The sequence below is a fragment of the Mustela lutreola genome, chromosome 16 (assembly GCF_030435805.1).
Source record: "Mustela lutreola isolate mMusLut2 chromosome 16, mMusLut2.pri, whole genome shotgun sequence".
In the NCBI taxonomy this organism is placed as follows: domain Eukaryota; kingdom Metazoa; phylum Chordata; class Mammalia; order Carnivora; family Mustelidae; genus Mustela; species Mustela lutreola.
Window position 1 is genome coordinate 42,641,770 of NC_081305.1, and position 13,043 is coordinate 42,654,812.

Below are 13,043 nucleotides of genomic sequence, written 5' to 3' on the forward strand. Positions count from 1 at the left end.
TCAGAGCCGTATTTGCTCTGCCGGTTCCCAGTGAGAACCAAGTCAGGCTCCCTGCAGATGACCTGCTCCAGGGGTAGCAGGGCCGTTTCTCGGGGAGGACCCGGGCTGCCCAGAGGCACCGGAGGCGGGTTCTAGGTGGCCCCTCAGGCCTTATCTGGTCTGTGTGTGTGGTGGAGTAAGAGCGTTCCTGTTGGGTCTCAGCCTAATTCAGACTGTTTCAAAAGCTCACCTTAATGAGGCTCAGAGACGACAGACACTTGTTTCACAGGAAATTTTATTGAGGACTAGGCTGGGCAAGTCCCAGCTCAGCCAAGTTTGGACAGCACCTGCAGTGCATCTGCCCGCCCTAGCTGGGCCAGGTGTGTGCCAAGCTGTCCCAGAGAAGCAGACGGCTCCCTTGCCACCACCATCTCAATCAAGGCTCGCAGTGGTGAGCGACTGGGCCGCAGCGAGTAGGCGAAGGTGGACCAGGCAGCAGGCACTCCGTATCTCGCCGCCAGGTGTCTGGTTGTGCCACAGGCCATCCCCCCACCCGGCCCTGGCTCGGGATCCAGCAGTACAATCAGCTCCTCCAGCACTTCCAGCTCATCCAGGAGGCGAGACAGGGGCTGCGAGGCCAAATTCGGCAGTTCTGGGAGACAAATTTTGGGGTGAGGGAGAGGAAGGGCAATCTTCCCATCCACCTCCCTCCCTGGCATGTCCCCAACTAACCTCTGCCCAGGAGTGGAACCAGAGCGACCTCCTTCCGTGAGTCCCCTGTCTCTGATGCCTCCAGGGAGGCTGGAGAGGACGAGTGCGGGGAGAAGAGGAGAGTATGGATGTTGGTGTCCTCGCAAACCAAGCCAGGATAGGGATGGAGGACAACTTTTGCCTGGTGGTGGCACCGCTGGGCCACCAGGAGGACCACTGCTGAGGTGACCAGCAGAACCAGCCCCGCGAAAACCAGCACGACCGGCAGGGCAAAATTTGGCAAGACCTGAGTGACGCTGCGCTCAGATGTCCACGACAGACTGGAAATCGGTGATGGGCTGGGGTCCTGGGAGCTAAGGACATCTGGTTTCCCAGACTTCAGGGGACAGGGCTCCTTGGGAGGGATCGACCTCTGCAAATAAGTTGGAGTAAAGTGGGAGGCATGCCCGACTCCTGCCCCCTCAGCCTGAACCTTCCATCCTTCTAACCCTCAGTGGGACCAAATCCCAACCTGATCCAGCTACCCCCGGCCCCCGCAACTTGAACCCAGGTAGGTCTCATGATCTATTATGCCCCACCCCCAATTCTCTTCAGTGGGGCTACACCCTCTCCCTTGATCCAGACCACGCCCATCTAACACCAGACCACGCCTCCAGCCCCCACCCCGCCTCCAGCAAGCTGCAGGAGCCCGACCAGCACCTGTGGGCAGCGCTGCTGCGTTCCGCTCCGGCTCCCCGCGGGAGCAGAGGCCGTGGCTCCGCCACCACAGGGGCTACATAGCTCCGCACTGTCGGGGTTGCACTGCCCAAAAGGACATTCTTTGAAGGGGAGCGACATGTGATCGCCAGAATCATTGAGCCCGCAGTTTTCCGAAAACTCGAAGTCTGGTGGGAAACAGGGTCTTACAGCTGCCCAGGAACTCCTCTCCTGCACTAACGACACCCTTTCCCCCTTTGTCCTATCCCAGCAGGCCCCAGCCCTTGCACTCTACTAACCCAACCTATCACAAAAGCGCCCACCCTTCCTCCCTGGACTAGCCCCGCCAGTCTCCAGACCCTGCCTCCACAGGCCCCGCCCCCCGTTACCCCAACCCCGCTCCGGCACCAAGCCCCGCCCACTCTTGATTTGTCTGCTCAGCCCAGCCTTTGAACACTGCTGTGATCCGGCCTAAGAGGCAATCCCGGTACCATCCCTTCCATCAGAAGCGGAGCCCCATATCGTCTTAGCTGTGTAAGGCCTGCTGCCCCCACCCCGAAGTAAGCCCCACGGGCAGTAACCCACAAACTTCGTCCCTTCCCCAGCTCCTTATCACCCGCTGGCTCGGCCTGAACATCTGCATGCCCCGTCCCTGCTCCTCACCGGGACAGGGGGGAGGTCCAAAGCGCTGCAGGCAGCTGCTGCAGCACCGGTTATCAGGGTTCCAGTACTCCAGGCGCCCGCAGTGCTGGGAGGCCTCCCGAGGCACCACCTGGACCAGGAGCAGCGCGGCAGGCAGGAGGAGGCATAGGGGCCCCATCCGGGCAGGGTCTGCAGCCTGGGGAGCCGTGACCGCAGGACTTCCGACCACAGCGACTCTGTCACACTTTCCAGGAAACCCAGGCAGAAGAAGGAAGCAGTGATGTGGGGGCATGGAATCCCCAGACCCCTTTGGAAGACAAAAATCTACCCCCAGCTCCTAGTCCAGCTCCTGGTCCATTATCGGAAGGGCCACAAAGGCCTCAAGATGGCTAGAATGACGAGTCTGGGACCACAACGAGTGGATTCATATCCCATCTCTGCCATCTTCCTTACCTCTTTTCTCATCCCTAGAATGGGATGACAGTACCTGTCTTAAAGGTTTATTGTGAAGAATTAAAATCGTTACTTGAAGTACTTAGAACAGAATCTAGCATATGGTAAGCTTAAGTATTAGGTATTTCCAATGCCATGTCAGGGCAGCTGGCATGGAGGACCGAGCCTGCGCCCTCTGGAGATTCCCACTCAACTCCCAGGAAACAAACTTTAGCTGTCTAACCCCAATCTCCCACCAGGCTGGGAATCCTCCAACCTGTCACAACCAGGCACCTCCCCCTAGAGAAGCCTGAGAGCCTGGGAATCCTCCAACCTGTCACAACCAGGCACCTCCCTCTAGAGAAGCCTGAGAGCCGTGCTGAGACTCCCAGCTCAGAGGCGTGCCCACTGCAACCCGTCCCACTGAGGGGTTTCTAGAGCCCTGGGCCTGAGCCTACTGCTCTCCCACCTGTTGTTGGAAGTTCTTCAGCAGAAGTTGTGGCCGGAGACCAGCCCGCTTCCCCTTTCGTGAGGAGATGCGGGGGTGGAAGGAAACTCCAGCCCACAGCTAGGCTCAAGCTAATAGGTTCTAAACCCTCAATACAGAGCTTTATTAGGGGAGGGGTGGTTAAGAGAAGATCCCTGTATTGAACAGATACATCATGGAGCCCAGGAGCCTGGGGAAGATGGAGCTGGGGAGTTAAGGGAGCTTTAAGGAGAGGTTCTGGCTGGGAACATTTAAGCCTGTCAGGGGTGGAGGTCAAGGGAGCCAGGGTCTCAGAAGCGGCCATGCCGGTGGTCTGGGGAATGTCGTCGGTTTCTTTCTCGGGGACGGTGGCCGGTGTGGGACCTCGGGGGTGACCTGGGGACAGGAGTGGAGAGATGAGGGTTAGAGCTGGAAGGAGTGAGGCACTGTTCCCCGGCTCTGCCTCTCTGCTCTGGGATGGGGCAGGTAACCAGAGTTGCTGAGTGGTATCAGGAGGGGTTCTCAGGGACCAATCTCGGGACTGGAGATCCAGACTGGTCTTGGGTTTGGGGCTTTGGGGTTCCAGCTGGTTTGGGGGTTGAGACTCAGGCGCTGGTCTTTGGATGGTGCTCAGAGCAAGTCTTAGGATATAAAAAAGAGACGCTGTTATTGGGGGCACAGGATGAGGTCCATGTCAGGGTCTAAGGGCCTTAGGGTAGGAGTTGTCTGGACAGGCTGGTCCTGAGGTACCTGTGCCTGGGTCCCCGCCCATACAGCTGACGTCGGAGGTTACGGGAGATGGGCCGCAGGTGCATGAAGTTGCAGAAGCCACCGCGGGTACATTCCCTGGGTAGAGGATGGACGGATGGATGGACGAAGCCGTTGTCAATGACAGCATCCCAACACACAGGAGTGTGGGAACTCCAGGTGCCCATCCCAGCCCCCTGCTACCATACCCCATTTCATACTGCCGGCAGCATGACTCCCGAAAGTCGGTGACAGGAGACAGCTCGGCATGCACAGCCTGCCCGTTGAACCAGCGGTTATTGAGCTCAGCCACTGCACGCTCTGCATCCTCCTCACGCCGAAACTGAGGGGAAAGTCGATCAGGGTCAGCAATCAAACTCAAAAGACTTTAGAGGATTTGTCAGCAGCTCTGGGGCCGGGCTGGATTTAGTGATGGACCTCAAGCTATGAGGCTTCAAAGGTGGCCATCAGGCACTGAAATGCCTCCACCTCTAGGCTCTCATGTGGGGACAGCAAGCACCTTGACATAGACATTGCCCACGAGGTGGTCCCCCAGGTTGTCGCACACATTCATCTCTTCAATCTCCCCGTACTTCTCCTGCAGCTCCGTGAACACCTCCTGCGGAAGACCAGGAGAAACTCAGCTGAGCTGCTGTTCTACAGGAAACTCTACCCATCCCTTGCCAACCCTCACCTCGAAGAAGTTATCATAGTGTTCTTGCACCTCCACGTCGCTCACGTGACCTGGGTGGGGGCGGGGGGAGCAGGGTGAAATCAGGGGCTGGCCTGCTGAAGCCTGTCCGCCCTGCCCCCAGGACCAGTCCCTCACTCACAGTGCGATCCGTCTGCGGTTTGGGCGGTGTTCTGAGGATTCTGGTACAGGTTGAGCAGCACTATGGTCTGAACAGAATTTAAAGGGGGCGGGGCCTGAACTCATGCAAAGGGGTGAGGTGAGGTATGACGGTTGAGGGGTGACACTTGGCAACAGAGAAGAAGCCTAAGCATCTTGAGTGCATCAGCGATGCTTGCCCCTAAGGAAACCAGAAGAGACACCTAGCAGTCAGGGACAGCCCAGCGGTGTTAATTTGTACGTACGGGGGCGTGGCCAAGATCCTGGGAGAAGGGACTGAAGGAGGGGGAGGAACCTGCAGAGGCCCGACAGGAAAAAAGCCGATAGTGGGTGGGGCTTAGGAAGCCGGAAAAGGCGGGACCTCGTGGTGACGGACAACAGAAGGGGACTGGCCGGGAGGCGTTAACCCTCAAAGCTCCGTGCCGGGTCTCACCTGGCTGAAAGTCGGTTTGTTGTGAAGCCGGGAGCACCGGTCCCCGTGCCGGCAGGCCCCGATCTTAAAGTAAAAAGAGCAGTTAACCCTGGAAGAGGTGCAAAGACAGAGGTGAACCGAGGGCCGGGGAGGCTGGACACCCCAGAAACACCGCCCAACGCCCCCCAGCCACCAGGGAACCAAATGTCCCGGTCCTGTCCCCTGCAAGGAGCCACTCCCTGCGCCCGTTCTCACTTGTCCTTCTCAGTCCCGAATATCGAAGCTAAATATTCAGCCATTTTTACCCGAACCCTCCAACTCCGTCTGCTCTTTACGTCATTTCTGTTGCTTAAGCGCTTTGGGAAGTGTAGTTCGTCGCTGCCTCCCGACACAGCACGCGCTCAGTAACTGCCTACTGCGCCTGTGGGTTCGAGGCCTGCGCCCTCCCAGCAAAATCACCACTGGAGTTCCGAAGGCGCATGCGTACAGCGTTGCGGCATCTAAAAAGACTACAAACTCCAGAGACACTTGCGGTATCTCGCGCAAACTTCCGGAGTTGAAAGTGGCAAAGGCTTCCAAGCGAGGAAATAGACTGCACTGGTGAGTTGGGGGCCGTTCGCGCACCCGAATAAACGCGAAGAACGTTCAACCCAGCCAGCTTGCTGGTGGGGGCCGGGGTACCCTTCTTTCAGCAAACGCACCCTTCAGTTTTTCTCCGTTTTGTCGTAATAGGGGCGTGGTTGTTCGCGATCCCTGCATCTGTCACTTGGGGTCAAGGCTTGGCTCCTGCTCTACAGACCGGCGGAAAGACTCGGCCTCAGCGCCACTATGAACTTGGAGCGGGTGTCTAACGAGGAAAAATTGAACCTGTGCCGGAAGTACTACCTGGGTAAGAGCCGGTTCCTAGGATCCCAGGAGAAAAGAGGGGACCAGACTAGAGCACCAGAGGGAAGAGAGCCTGGGGCCTGGATTCTTGAGTCTAAGGGATAAAGCGACTGAGGTTGTGAGCTCCTGGGAAAGGAAGGGCCTGGGACCTAAGGAAAGAGGAAGCTGGGGCCTCAGCTTCTGGGTCCCAAGAGACGGGGGACGTTGGGCCAGACTCTGGGTCATGAGAAAGAGATGAATGAGGAGTCGGATTTGGGGGCCATAGGGAGGGAGCCAGGATTTCTGTCTCTGATAGCAGAGATTGCCACTTGAACTTGGGTATGAGAGACGGCCTTCCGTCCTCTAGGTGGGAGTTGGGGCGGGGAGAGGTTAGGAGGAGGAGGATCCTCACTGCCTAACGTTTCAGATTGTTTTGTTTTGTTTTTTTTCTCTTAGGTGGGTTTGCTTTCCTGCCTTTTCTCTGGTTGGTCAACATCTTCTGGTTCTTCCGAGAGGCCTTCCTTGTCCCAGCATACACGGAGCAGAGCCAAATCAAAGGCTGTGAGTCCAGGGTACAGATGAAGGGAGGCCATTAGATGTTGGGAGGGAATGATGGAGGTTTCAGGATTTGGGGCTCCAGAAGAGAAGAGAGGGCCAGCGCGGCGGGGGCAGGGCTGGAGACTAGAGGTCAGATGGAGGCCAACTTTATCCATTCTTGTTCTTTTGCAGATGTCTGGCGCTCAGCTGTGGGCTTCCTCTTCTGGGTGATTGTGCTCACCACCTGGATCACCATCTTCCAGATCTACCGGCCCCGTTGGGGCGCCCTTGGTGACTACCTCTCCTTCACCATACCCCTGGGAACCCCCTGATAGCTTCCTCTGCACAGGCCTGGGACCTGCTCATTCGCCCAGGATGGGCTCCTCTACTCTAAGCTCACTCTCAAACCCCAAGACTTGTTCCCATTTCCTGTGTTCTTTGCTGACATCCCCCAATAAAGGACTCTAATTCTCTATATTGACTTCCTGGATCTTTTGGATTTTGAAACATAAAATGGTTATTAATACTCAGAAATACGTATTTAATGCCTACCTTGTGCCAGGTTTAGTGCTTCACACATATGTGCAGTCCTTCATTCTCTGCACCCTCTGAAATAGGAACTTTCCTGCTCTGGAACCCTATTTTACAATGCAGAACTAAGGATTATTGCTGGCATTGCTAGGGGCCTTTATCCTGTGCTGGTGGTGTGTGAATTTGAAAACTACTTTCTCACTTGGTCTCAGTATTCTCATCAGAAATTTGGATATCAGTGCTATCTCCTAGAAGTTACCTGAGCCAAAGCGTATGTGGTAAATGGAAGTTTCCCGTTTTCTGAGGATGTTGCCTGCAGCATTAGATATAGCCAAGAGTTTTATCAGAGAGGGCTTCCTTGACCATCTTTGAAATTCAGCCCCTACTTTGGTACTCCCAATGTGCCTTCAGTGTTTATCCTTTCTCATTACATTTCATTTAATATGTTTTACTTGTTTCTTGTAATCTCACATCCTCTAAAATATAAGCTCAATTACGGGAAAAGTTTTTGTCTGTTTTGTTCAGTGCTGTGTTCCCAGTACCTAGAAGAGTGCCTGGCACTCTAACAAATACTTGCTAAATAAATGAGGTGCCTGAAGAGAGATTAACAGATAGATGGCACCTAGCGAGTTCTCAGTAAGACTGAAAGCGGCCTAACTCCAGAATTCTCTTCCTCAGGGACAAAAAGGACTCCCACGGTTAAATAAACCCAGTCAATAGCTGAATTCGTGCTCTTCAAAGCTTCTAACACTACAAGTTCCGAGAGGCCTCGCGAAGCCCTGGTCCTACATCACCCACAGTGCCTCGCGCGGCGCAGGCGCCGTTACTCTGGCTGCGTGTTTGGGAGCTGGAACTACACCTCCCAAGAAGCGCTCCGGGATGCCGTTGGTTTGTTTCCGGAAACGGGGCCTCAGAAAGGTGGGACTTAGACCTGGGAGCCGATGGCTGCAGCTGTCAATTGGTCAGGGATGAGATCGACGGTTGCACTGACAAATGGAAATAAGCAGTTGCCGAAGGGGCCCGCCCACAGAAGGGAAACTAGAGGAGGTGGCGGCTGCAGTGGCGGTCGCCGCCGGACACTGCTCAGCGCCGAGGATTGGCCGCACACAAAGCTTATCTGACTTCTTCCCGTCTGCCTTCAGCCTTGATTTGTGAACCTGGGCTCTTCTGGGCTCCTCTGACCCAGTTAGCCACACCTCAAACCCAAACCATGTTCCCGGTGAAGGTGAAAGTGGAGAAATCAGGTGAGGACTCCGAGGTAGGGGGCTTTTAGGGGAGCAACGACCGATCGGGGTATGAGAGCTCCGAAAGACAGGATTATCGCCATAAGACGGACCACTCAACTTTTTCCTGCCACCCATCTGACTATCGCTGTCAGGCATGGGACGATTCTTGCCATCTTCATGCCCTTCCGGTTTGTAGTCAAGGTAGCATTTGAGGTTGAATGGTGGTGGCTCAGACTCTTCGGTGCGGTGAGACATGGGGACCCCGAGCCGTGTAACTCTGAAAAGGACTCGTCTTGGCTCTGCCTCAATTTCCCTATATCCAGCAGTGGTCATTAACAGCAAAGGTTAAGCATTGTGCTCAGAGCCTGAAGTACAGGGAAGCTTTTAATCTTGGCTGTTACTGTATCCCAATAATCCTAGGAAGTAGGAAATGTGGTGGATGGGGAAACCGAAGCTGAGAGAGAGGAAGTCATTTTGAGTTGGGTCCGAGTTGATGGGAAACCAGGACTGGCATGTTGAGGGCTAGTGGCACAGAATCCAGACCCCTCCTCCACCCACCCACCCCCCAAAAAGAGTAAAATGATGTGTAGGGTGTTAAATGGTATAATTGGTAATAAAAACGAAACAGGAGAAGGTAAGATCTGACAAGATGAGGAAGAGAGCCATGAGGGTAGGTGAGGGACCAGCAAATCAGATCAGGATACAGCTCTGAAGAGGCCCTGAAGTGGAAAACGGATTTGGCCCGTGCGAGGACAAGTATGGAGGCCAGTGTGGCTGGAGCAGAGGGAGTGAGGTAGGGAGCATGAGGGGATGACAGCAGAGAGCGAGAGGGAAGGGAACAGATCTTGTGGCCCCAAGTTAGGACTTTGGCTTTTGCTTAGAGGGGAATTGGGGAGCCAAGGGAGGGTTCAGAACTGAGGAGCAAGTTAATAAAAATGCCCCCCAAATGAAAAAAAAAAAAAAAAAAAACTGTGGGTGGAAGAGTAAAGGCCTGGCCACAAATAATGGTTGGGGCAGGCGTAGGCACGGAGGCCTGTGAACACTGGGTGGAAGAGCTCAGTCCCGGGGCTCTGGAGAGCTGTAGAGTGTTCTAAGCAGGAGAGGATCAGGTTTGGTTTGGTTTTCCAAAGAGTCCTCTAGCTATGTTGTGGAGGATAGATCAGAGGACGAGATTGAGGCTGGGAGCCCAGGAGAAGTAAGGGAGAAGACCCGGGTACGGAGGGGGTATGTGGAGAGACACTCAGGAGGCCAAGTGGACAGGCCCTGGGGTTGGTGGGCTGGGGTAGGGGAGGGTAAGAGGTGTCTGTTATGAGGCCCAGGGAGGGATTGGGGGGCCGTGGGACTACCCCGAAATGGCCCAGGGAAAGGGGTAAAGTTTAGAGAGGCCCCAAAGCTAGTGTGGGACCCAGTAGATGGTAAGGGCCAAGGGGATGTTCAGGGAAAGATATCTAGGAGACCATGGGATCCCAAGGTCTAAGGTTCAGGAGAGAAGCAGGGGCTAGGGAAAGAGATGTGGGTATGATCAATGCCTTGGCTCCTGCCCAGGGCTCTTTGCTAGACTCTGAACTGCCTCTAGCCCTTCACCCCCACCATGTCTCTCCTCAGTGATGTTGGGAATCCCTGTGTCTCCCTGTCCCAGGGCTGGCAAAGCATGTCCCCAAGTGTCCTTCCAGGCTTTGAGCACTGGGACAGAGTGATGCTAGGTACTGGCTGGAAGAAGAGAATAAACACCCCACAAGGGTGAGAGGAGAATATTTATAACATTATCACCTCCTTAAATTCTCTGATGAGGGCAGGCAAACACACAGGTGGACAGAGCCAGGAATGCAGGAAGGTGGGCCCAGATGTCATTTCCTGCCAAAAATGGATATTTTAGGTGCAGTCTCCAAATCTTTTTTAAAGATTTTATTTATTTATTTGACAGAGATCACAGGTAGGCAGAGAGGCAGCTGCGGGGTGGAGGGAAGCAGGCTCCCTGCTGAGTAGAGACCCCCCCCCCCCAAAAGGGGCTCGATCCCAGAACCCTGGGATCATGACCTGAGCGGAAGACAGAGGCTTTAACCCACTGAGCCACCCAGGTGCCCCTAGTCTCCAAATTATTAAGTGTTGTCCATTCAGATTTAGTTCAGATTTAAAATAACATCAAATAAAACAAAAAGTCAGCCAAACAAAATACATCTGGGGGCTAGATTCTGCACCCACTTTGAGTCTCTGCCTTATAACTTCAGCTGTAGAGCCAGATGGCCTGTGTGCAAATCCTCAGCCCTAAAATTGCCTCGCTGTGTGACTTTGAGCAAGTAGCCTAACTTCTCTGTGCCTCAGTTTCATTGTACAAAAGACCTATCTACCTGCCAGCGTCATTTTGAAAATATAACGGGGTTAACAGATGAGACGTGCTTAGAACCATTCTTGGCACATACGTACAACTTTATTATTATTATTACATGTTGCTCAGAGATTTATATACACCATAGGTTTATTTAAATCTCAGAATAGTCTTTGCAGTTAGGTAGCATTGGGAGGCCTATTTTCAAGATAAAGAAACAGGCTCAGTGAGGTAAGATGACTTGGCTTTGGTCACATGTGAGCATGTGGGACAGCCCAGGGACCCAGGGCTTTTGCTCTTCACATCAGTTGTCTTTGCCCACTGCCCCCTCTCAGCATGCCTGGGCCTGGCTCGAGGCTTGGATATACATGCCCTTCCCCAGCCCAGTTGGCTACCCACCTGCCGTGGACCTGGGCACTGACTCCTGCTCGCTGTCCTCTTCCCCAGAGTTGGAGATGGCCAAGGCCCGGAACCAACTTGATGCTGTTTTGCAGTGTCTGCTGGAGAAGAGCCACATGGACAGGTTGGGATCTGGCCAGGTCATTGGGGGCTCGGGGTCCTGGCACATTGGACCCTCTCTCTGGTCCTGGGTGGATCTGGGTAGGGCCCCATAGGCTGACTTAGGGAGCAGGGAGCCCAATGGAAAAGCCACTCTGTCTTCCCACTCGGCCCTGGGAACCGCGAGCCCACAGTTCTCTCCTGCTACCAGGGAGCGTTTGGAGGAAGAAGCTGGGAAAACCCCCTCGGACACCCACAACAAGTAAGTTTTGTGGATGGGATCTGAATCTGAGAATTTGTGTGAGACAGCTTCCTCCTTTATCCAAGCTTCCTCTACCATACTTGTAACCAGCCCATGTGTACAGAGACCCTGTGGCAGCAGAAGCTTAAGTCCCCTCCTGGTTGCCATCTACAGCCCTGGAGGCTCAAGCGGGATGCAGGCTCTAAGGGGTCGGGGGTGGGGTGTCCACGTGAGCATCTCAGTCTCCCCAGGGCACCCTTTGGGTGGTTTTGAGCAGGGGTTTGTTTGAGGGTCAGCTTGCTGACACCTTGTCTCTCCACACAGGGATTGTTCCATTGCAGCCTCTGGCAAACGGTAAGGTGGCAGGGGCCCCAGCCCACTCACTGGCAGGAGGTCGCCAGCCCCTGCCCTGGTCCTGATGTTCTCCTGCCCCGCACAGGCCATCAGCCCGCTTCCCCCACCAGCGGAGGAAGAAGAGGAGGGAGATGGATGATGGGCTGGCTGAGGGAGGGCCACAGCGATCCAGTGAGTAGGCTATGGCCCTAGAGGGCCGGCTGGGTCGGGGAGCTGTGTGAGGATGGTCACACGCCTTCCCCTCCCACTACCCTAGACACGTATGTGATCAAGCTGTTTGACCGGAGTGTGGACTTGGCTCAGTTCAGCGAGAACACCCCACTCTACCCCATCTGCCGAGCCTGGATGCGCAACAGCCCCTCAGTTCGCGAGCGCGAGCGCTCCCCCAGCTCCCCACTTCGCCCGCTGCCTGAGGACGAGGAGGTTGGACATGCGGCGGGCCCCCTCTGGGCAGCCAGTGGGGAGATGGTGAAGGATGTCCTCTCCCAAAGCTAGTGGGATAGGCAGGCACAGGTCTCTGTGTTTGCTGGATCCGATGCAGCACACAGATGTGAACCGTTTGGCTGAGAGTGTGGATGGAACTCCTTAAAGCAGACAGATACAACCACCTGGCCTGCCAGAGGGAGGGGACAGGGCTTCCTGAGGCAGGTAGATGTGACCTCCAAGATTAGAGGTTCCCAAAAGCTGGAGGGCTTGACAGGGGTCCTTACTGCAACCAGGTGTAGCCACCTGCCTAGGGTGGCGGATGAGGGTTACTGGGCTGGGTAGGAGTGATTGGGGGTCCCTGGGCTGGATAGAATAGAATCAGGGATCCCCGAAGCGACATTTCTTTGGCATGGCTCCTAAGACGGGTCCCCAGTGAGACCTTTGTGTCTGCTGACACTGGGAAGGGCAGGAGGAGGGAAGTGCGTACTGCTGGCCCTCTTCTCTAACTCTCTTGGGCCTGGCGTGGGTTCCCTTGTGTCCCCAGAGTTCGGAGGTCACCAACAGCAAGAGTCGTGATGTGTACAAGCTGCCCCCACCCACAGCCCCCGGGCCGCCTGGAGATGCCTGCAGGTCCCGAATTCCATCCCCCCTGCAGCCTGAGACCCAGGGCACCCCTGATGATGAGGTGGGTACGCAGGCTGGCCCAGGGCTCTGGGGCACTGGTACAGGGCTTGGGCATGGCCAACCCAGCCTGGCCTCCCTGTCCATGCAGCCCTCCGAGCCTGAGCCCTCACCATCCACACTCATCTACCGCAACATGCAGCGCTGGAAACGCATCCGCCAGAGGTGAGCGTTCCTGAACCTGCTTGCACCCCCATGGCTTCTGTCCCAGCTGCTAAGTCCTCCCTCTGCCTCTCTACCCCCACCACAGGTGGAAGGAGGCATCTCATCGGAACCAGCTTCGGTACTCAGAAAGCATGAAGATCCTCCGGGAGATGTATGAGCGACAGTGATGTTTCCCTGCTCTTCACACATCCCCCCAATAAACATCCCCTCCCCACACCTTCACACCAACCTCCGCTCTCTCCAGCCCGCATTTCCCGGC

General features: G+C 55.4%; 4 protein-coding genes across 9 annotated transcripts; 2 read left to right on the plus strand and 2 right to left on the minus strand.

Annotated features, from left to right (window-relative positions):
* Nucleotides 1-256: 256 nt before the first annotated feature.
* IGFLR1 (IGF like family receptor 1) lies at nucleotides 257-2,320 on the minus strand. Its single transcript, XM_059153302.1, has 4 exons — nucleotides 2,050-2,320; nucleotides 1,390-1,574; nucleotides 712-1,102; nucleotides 257-631 (listed from the first exon to the last, which is right to left on the minus strand). Exons 1-4 carry the CDS (start codon nucleotides 2,318-2,320, stop codon nucleotides 306-308), a joined length of 1,173 nt encoding a protein of 390 aa, XP_059009285.1. The 3' UTR covers nucleotides 257-305.
* A 571-nt stretch (nucleotides 2,321-2,891) lies between these two features.
* U2AF1L4 (U2 small nuclear RNA auxiliary factor 1 like 4) lies at nucleotides 2,892-5,397 on the minus strand. 6 transcript variants are annotated; one of them, XM_059153295.1, is made up of 8 exons: nucleotides 5,191-5,397; nucleotides 4,957-5,044; nucleotides 4,507-4,573; nucleotides 4,368-4,417; nucleotides 4,194-4,292; nucleotides 3,883-4,016; nucleotides 3,677-3,772; nucleotides 2,892-3,567 (listed from the first exon to the last, which is right to left on the minus strand). In XM_059153295.1, the coding sequence occupies exons 1-8, from the start codon at nucleotides 5,232-5,234 to the stop codon at nucleotides 2,895-2,897; spliced, it is 1,251 nt and encodes a 416-aa protein (XP_059009278.1). In that variant the 5' UTR covers nucleotides 5,235-5,397; the 3' UTR covers nucleotides 2,892-2,894. The 6 variants fall into 6 exon arrangements, with proteins under 6 accessions (XP_059009278.1, XP_059009281.1, XP_059009280.1 ...); XM_059153298.1 differs by having other exon boundaries at nucleotides 4,507-4,818; nucleotides 5,241-5,374; XM_059153299.1 differs by having other exon boundaries at nucleotides 3,034-3,322.
* PSENEN (presenilin enhancer, gamma-secretase subunit) lies at nucleotides 5,396-6,811 on the plus strand. Its single transcript, XM_059153303.1, has 4 exons — nucleotides 5,396-5,535; nucleotides 5,668-5,824; nucleotides 6,256-6,360; nucleotides 6,529-6,811. Exons 2-4 carry the CDS (start codon nucleotides 5,764-5,766, stop codon nucleotides 6,666-6,668), a joined length of 306 nt encoding a protein of 101 aa, XP_059009286.1. The 5' UTR covers nucleotides 5,396-5,535; nucleotides 5,668-5,763; the 3' UTR covers nucleotides 6,669-6,811.
* Nucleotides 6,812-7,885: 1,074 nt separating this feature from the next.
* LIN37 (lin-37 DREAM MuvB core complex component) lies at nucleotides 7,886-13,006 on the plus strand. The gene is made up of 9 exons (XM_059153307.1): nucleotides 7,886-8,111; nucleotides 10,867-10,942; nucleotides 11,129-11,179; nucleotides 11,483-11,512; nucleotides 11,598-11,683; nucleotides 11,769-11,935; nucleotides 12,483-12,623; nucleotides 12,711-12,784; nucleotides 12,870-13,006. Exons 1-9 carry the CDS (start codon nucleotides 8,078-8,080, stop codon nucleotides 12,949-12,951), a joined length of 741 nt encoding a protein of 246 aa, XP_059009290.1. The 5' UTR covers nucleotides 7,886-8,077; the 3' UTR covers nucleotides 12,952-13,006.
* The last annotated feature ends 37 nt before the right edge of the window (nucleotides 13,007-13,043 follow it).

Coding starts and splice junctions, on each gene's coding strand:
- IGFLR1 (XM_059153302.1), bottom strand. CDS start 2,320: ATGCCCCCACATCACTGCTTCCTTCTTCTGCCTGGGTTTCCTGGAAAG. Junction 1,103..1,389: donor CGCAGCAGCGCTGCCCACAG/GTGCTGGTCGGG, acceptor ACTTATTTGCAG/AGGTCGATCCCTCCCAAGGA. Junction 632..711: donor GGTTCCACTCCTGGGCAGAG/GTTAGTTGGGGA, acceptor TTTGTCTCCCAG/AACTGCCGAATTTGGCCTCG.
- U2AF1L4 (XM_059153295.1), bottom strand. CDS start 5,234: ATGGCTGAATATTTAGCTTCGATATTCGGGACTGAGAAGGACAA. Junction 3,773..3,882: donor TGCCGGCAGTATGAAATGGG/GTATGGTAGCAG, acceptor TCCTCTACCCAG/GGAATGTACCCGCGGTGGCT. Junction 3,568..3,676: donor GGGCGGGGACCCAGGCACAG/GTACCTCAGGAC, acceptor TTATATCCTAAG/ACTTGCTCTGAGCACCATCC.
- PSENEN (XM_059153303.1), top strand. CDS start 5,764: ATGAACTTGGAGCGGGTGTCTAACGAGGAAAAATTGAACCTGTGCCGG. Junction 5,825..6,255: donor GTGCCGGAAGTACTACCTGG/GTAAGAGCCGGT, acceptor TTTTTCTCTTAG/GTGGGTTTGCTTTCCTGCCT. Junction 6,361..6,528: donor GCAGAGCCAAATCAAAGGCT/GTGAGTCCAGGG, acceptor GTTCTTTTGCAG/ATGTCTGGCGCTCAGCTGTG.
- LIN37 (XM_059153307.1), top strand. CDS start 8,078: ATGTTCCCGGTGAAGGTGAAAGTGGAGAAATCAG. Junction 11,180..11,482: donor CCCTCGGACACCCACAACAA/GTAAGTTTTGTG, acceptor CTCTCCACACAG/GGATTGTTCCATTGCAGCCT. Junction 12,624..12,710: donor AGGGCACCCCTGATGATGAG/GTGGGTACGCAG, acceptor CTGTCCATGCAG/CCCTCCGAGCCTGAGCCCTC.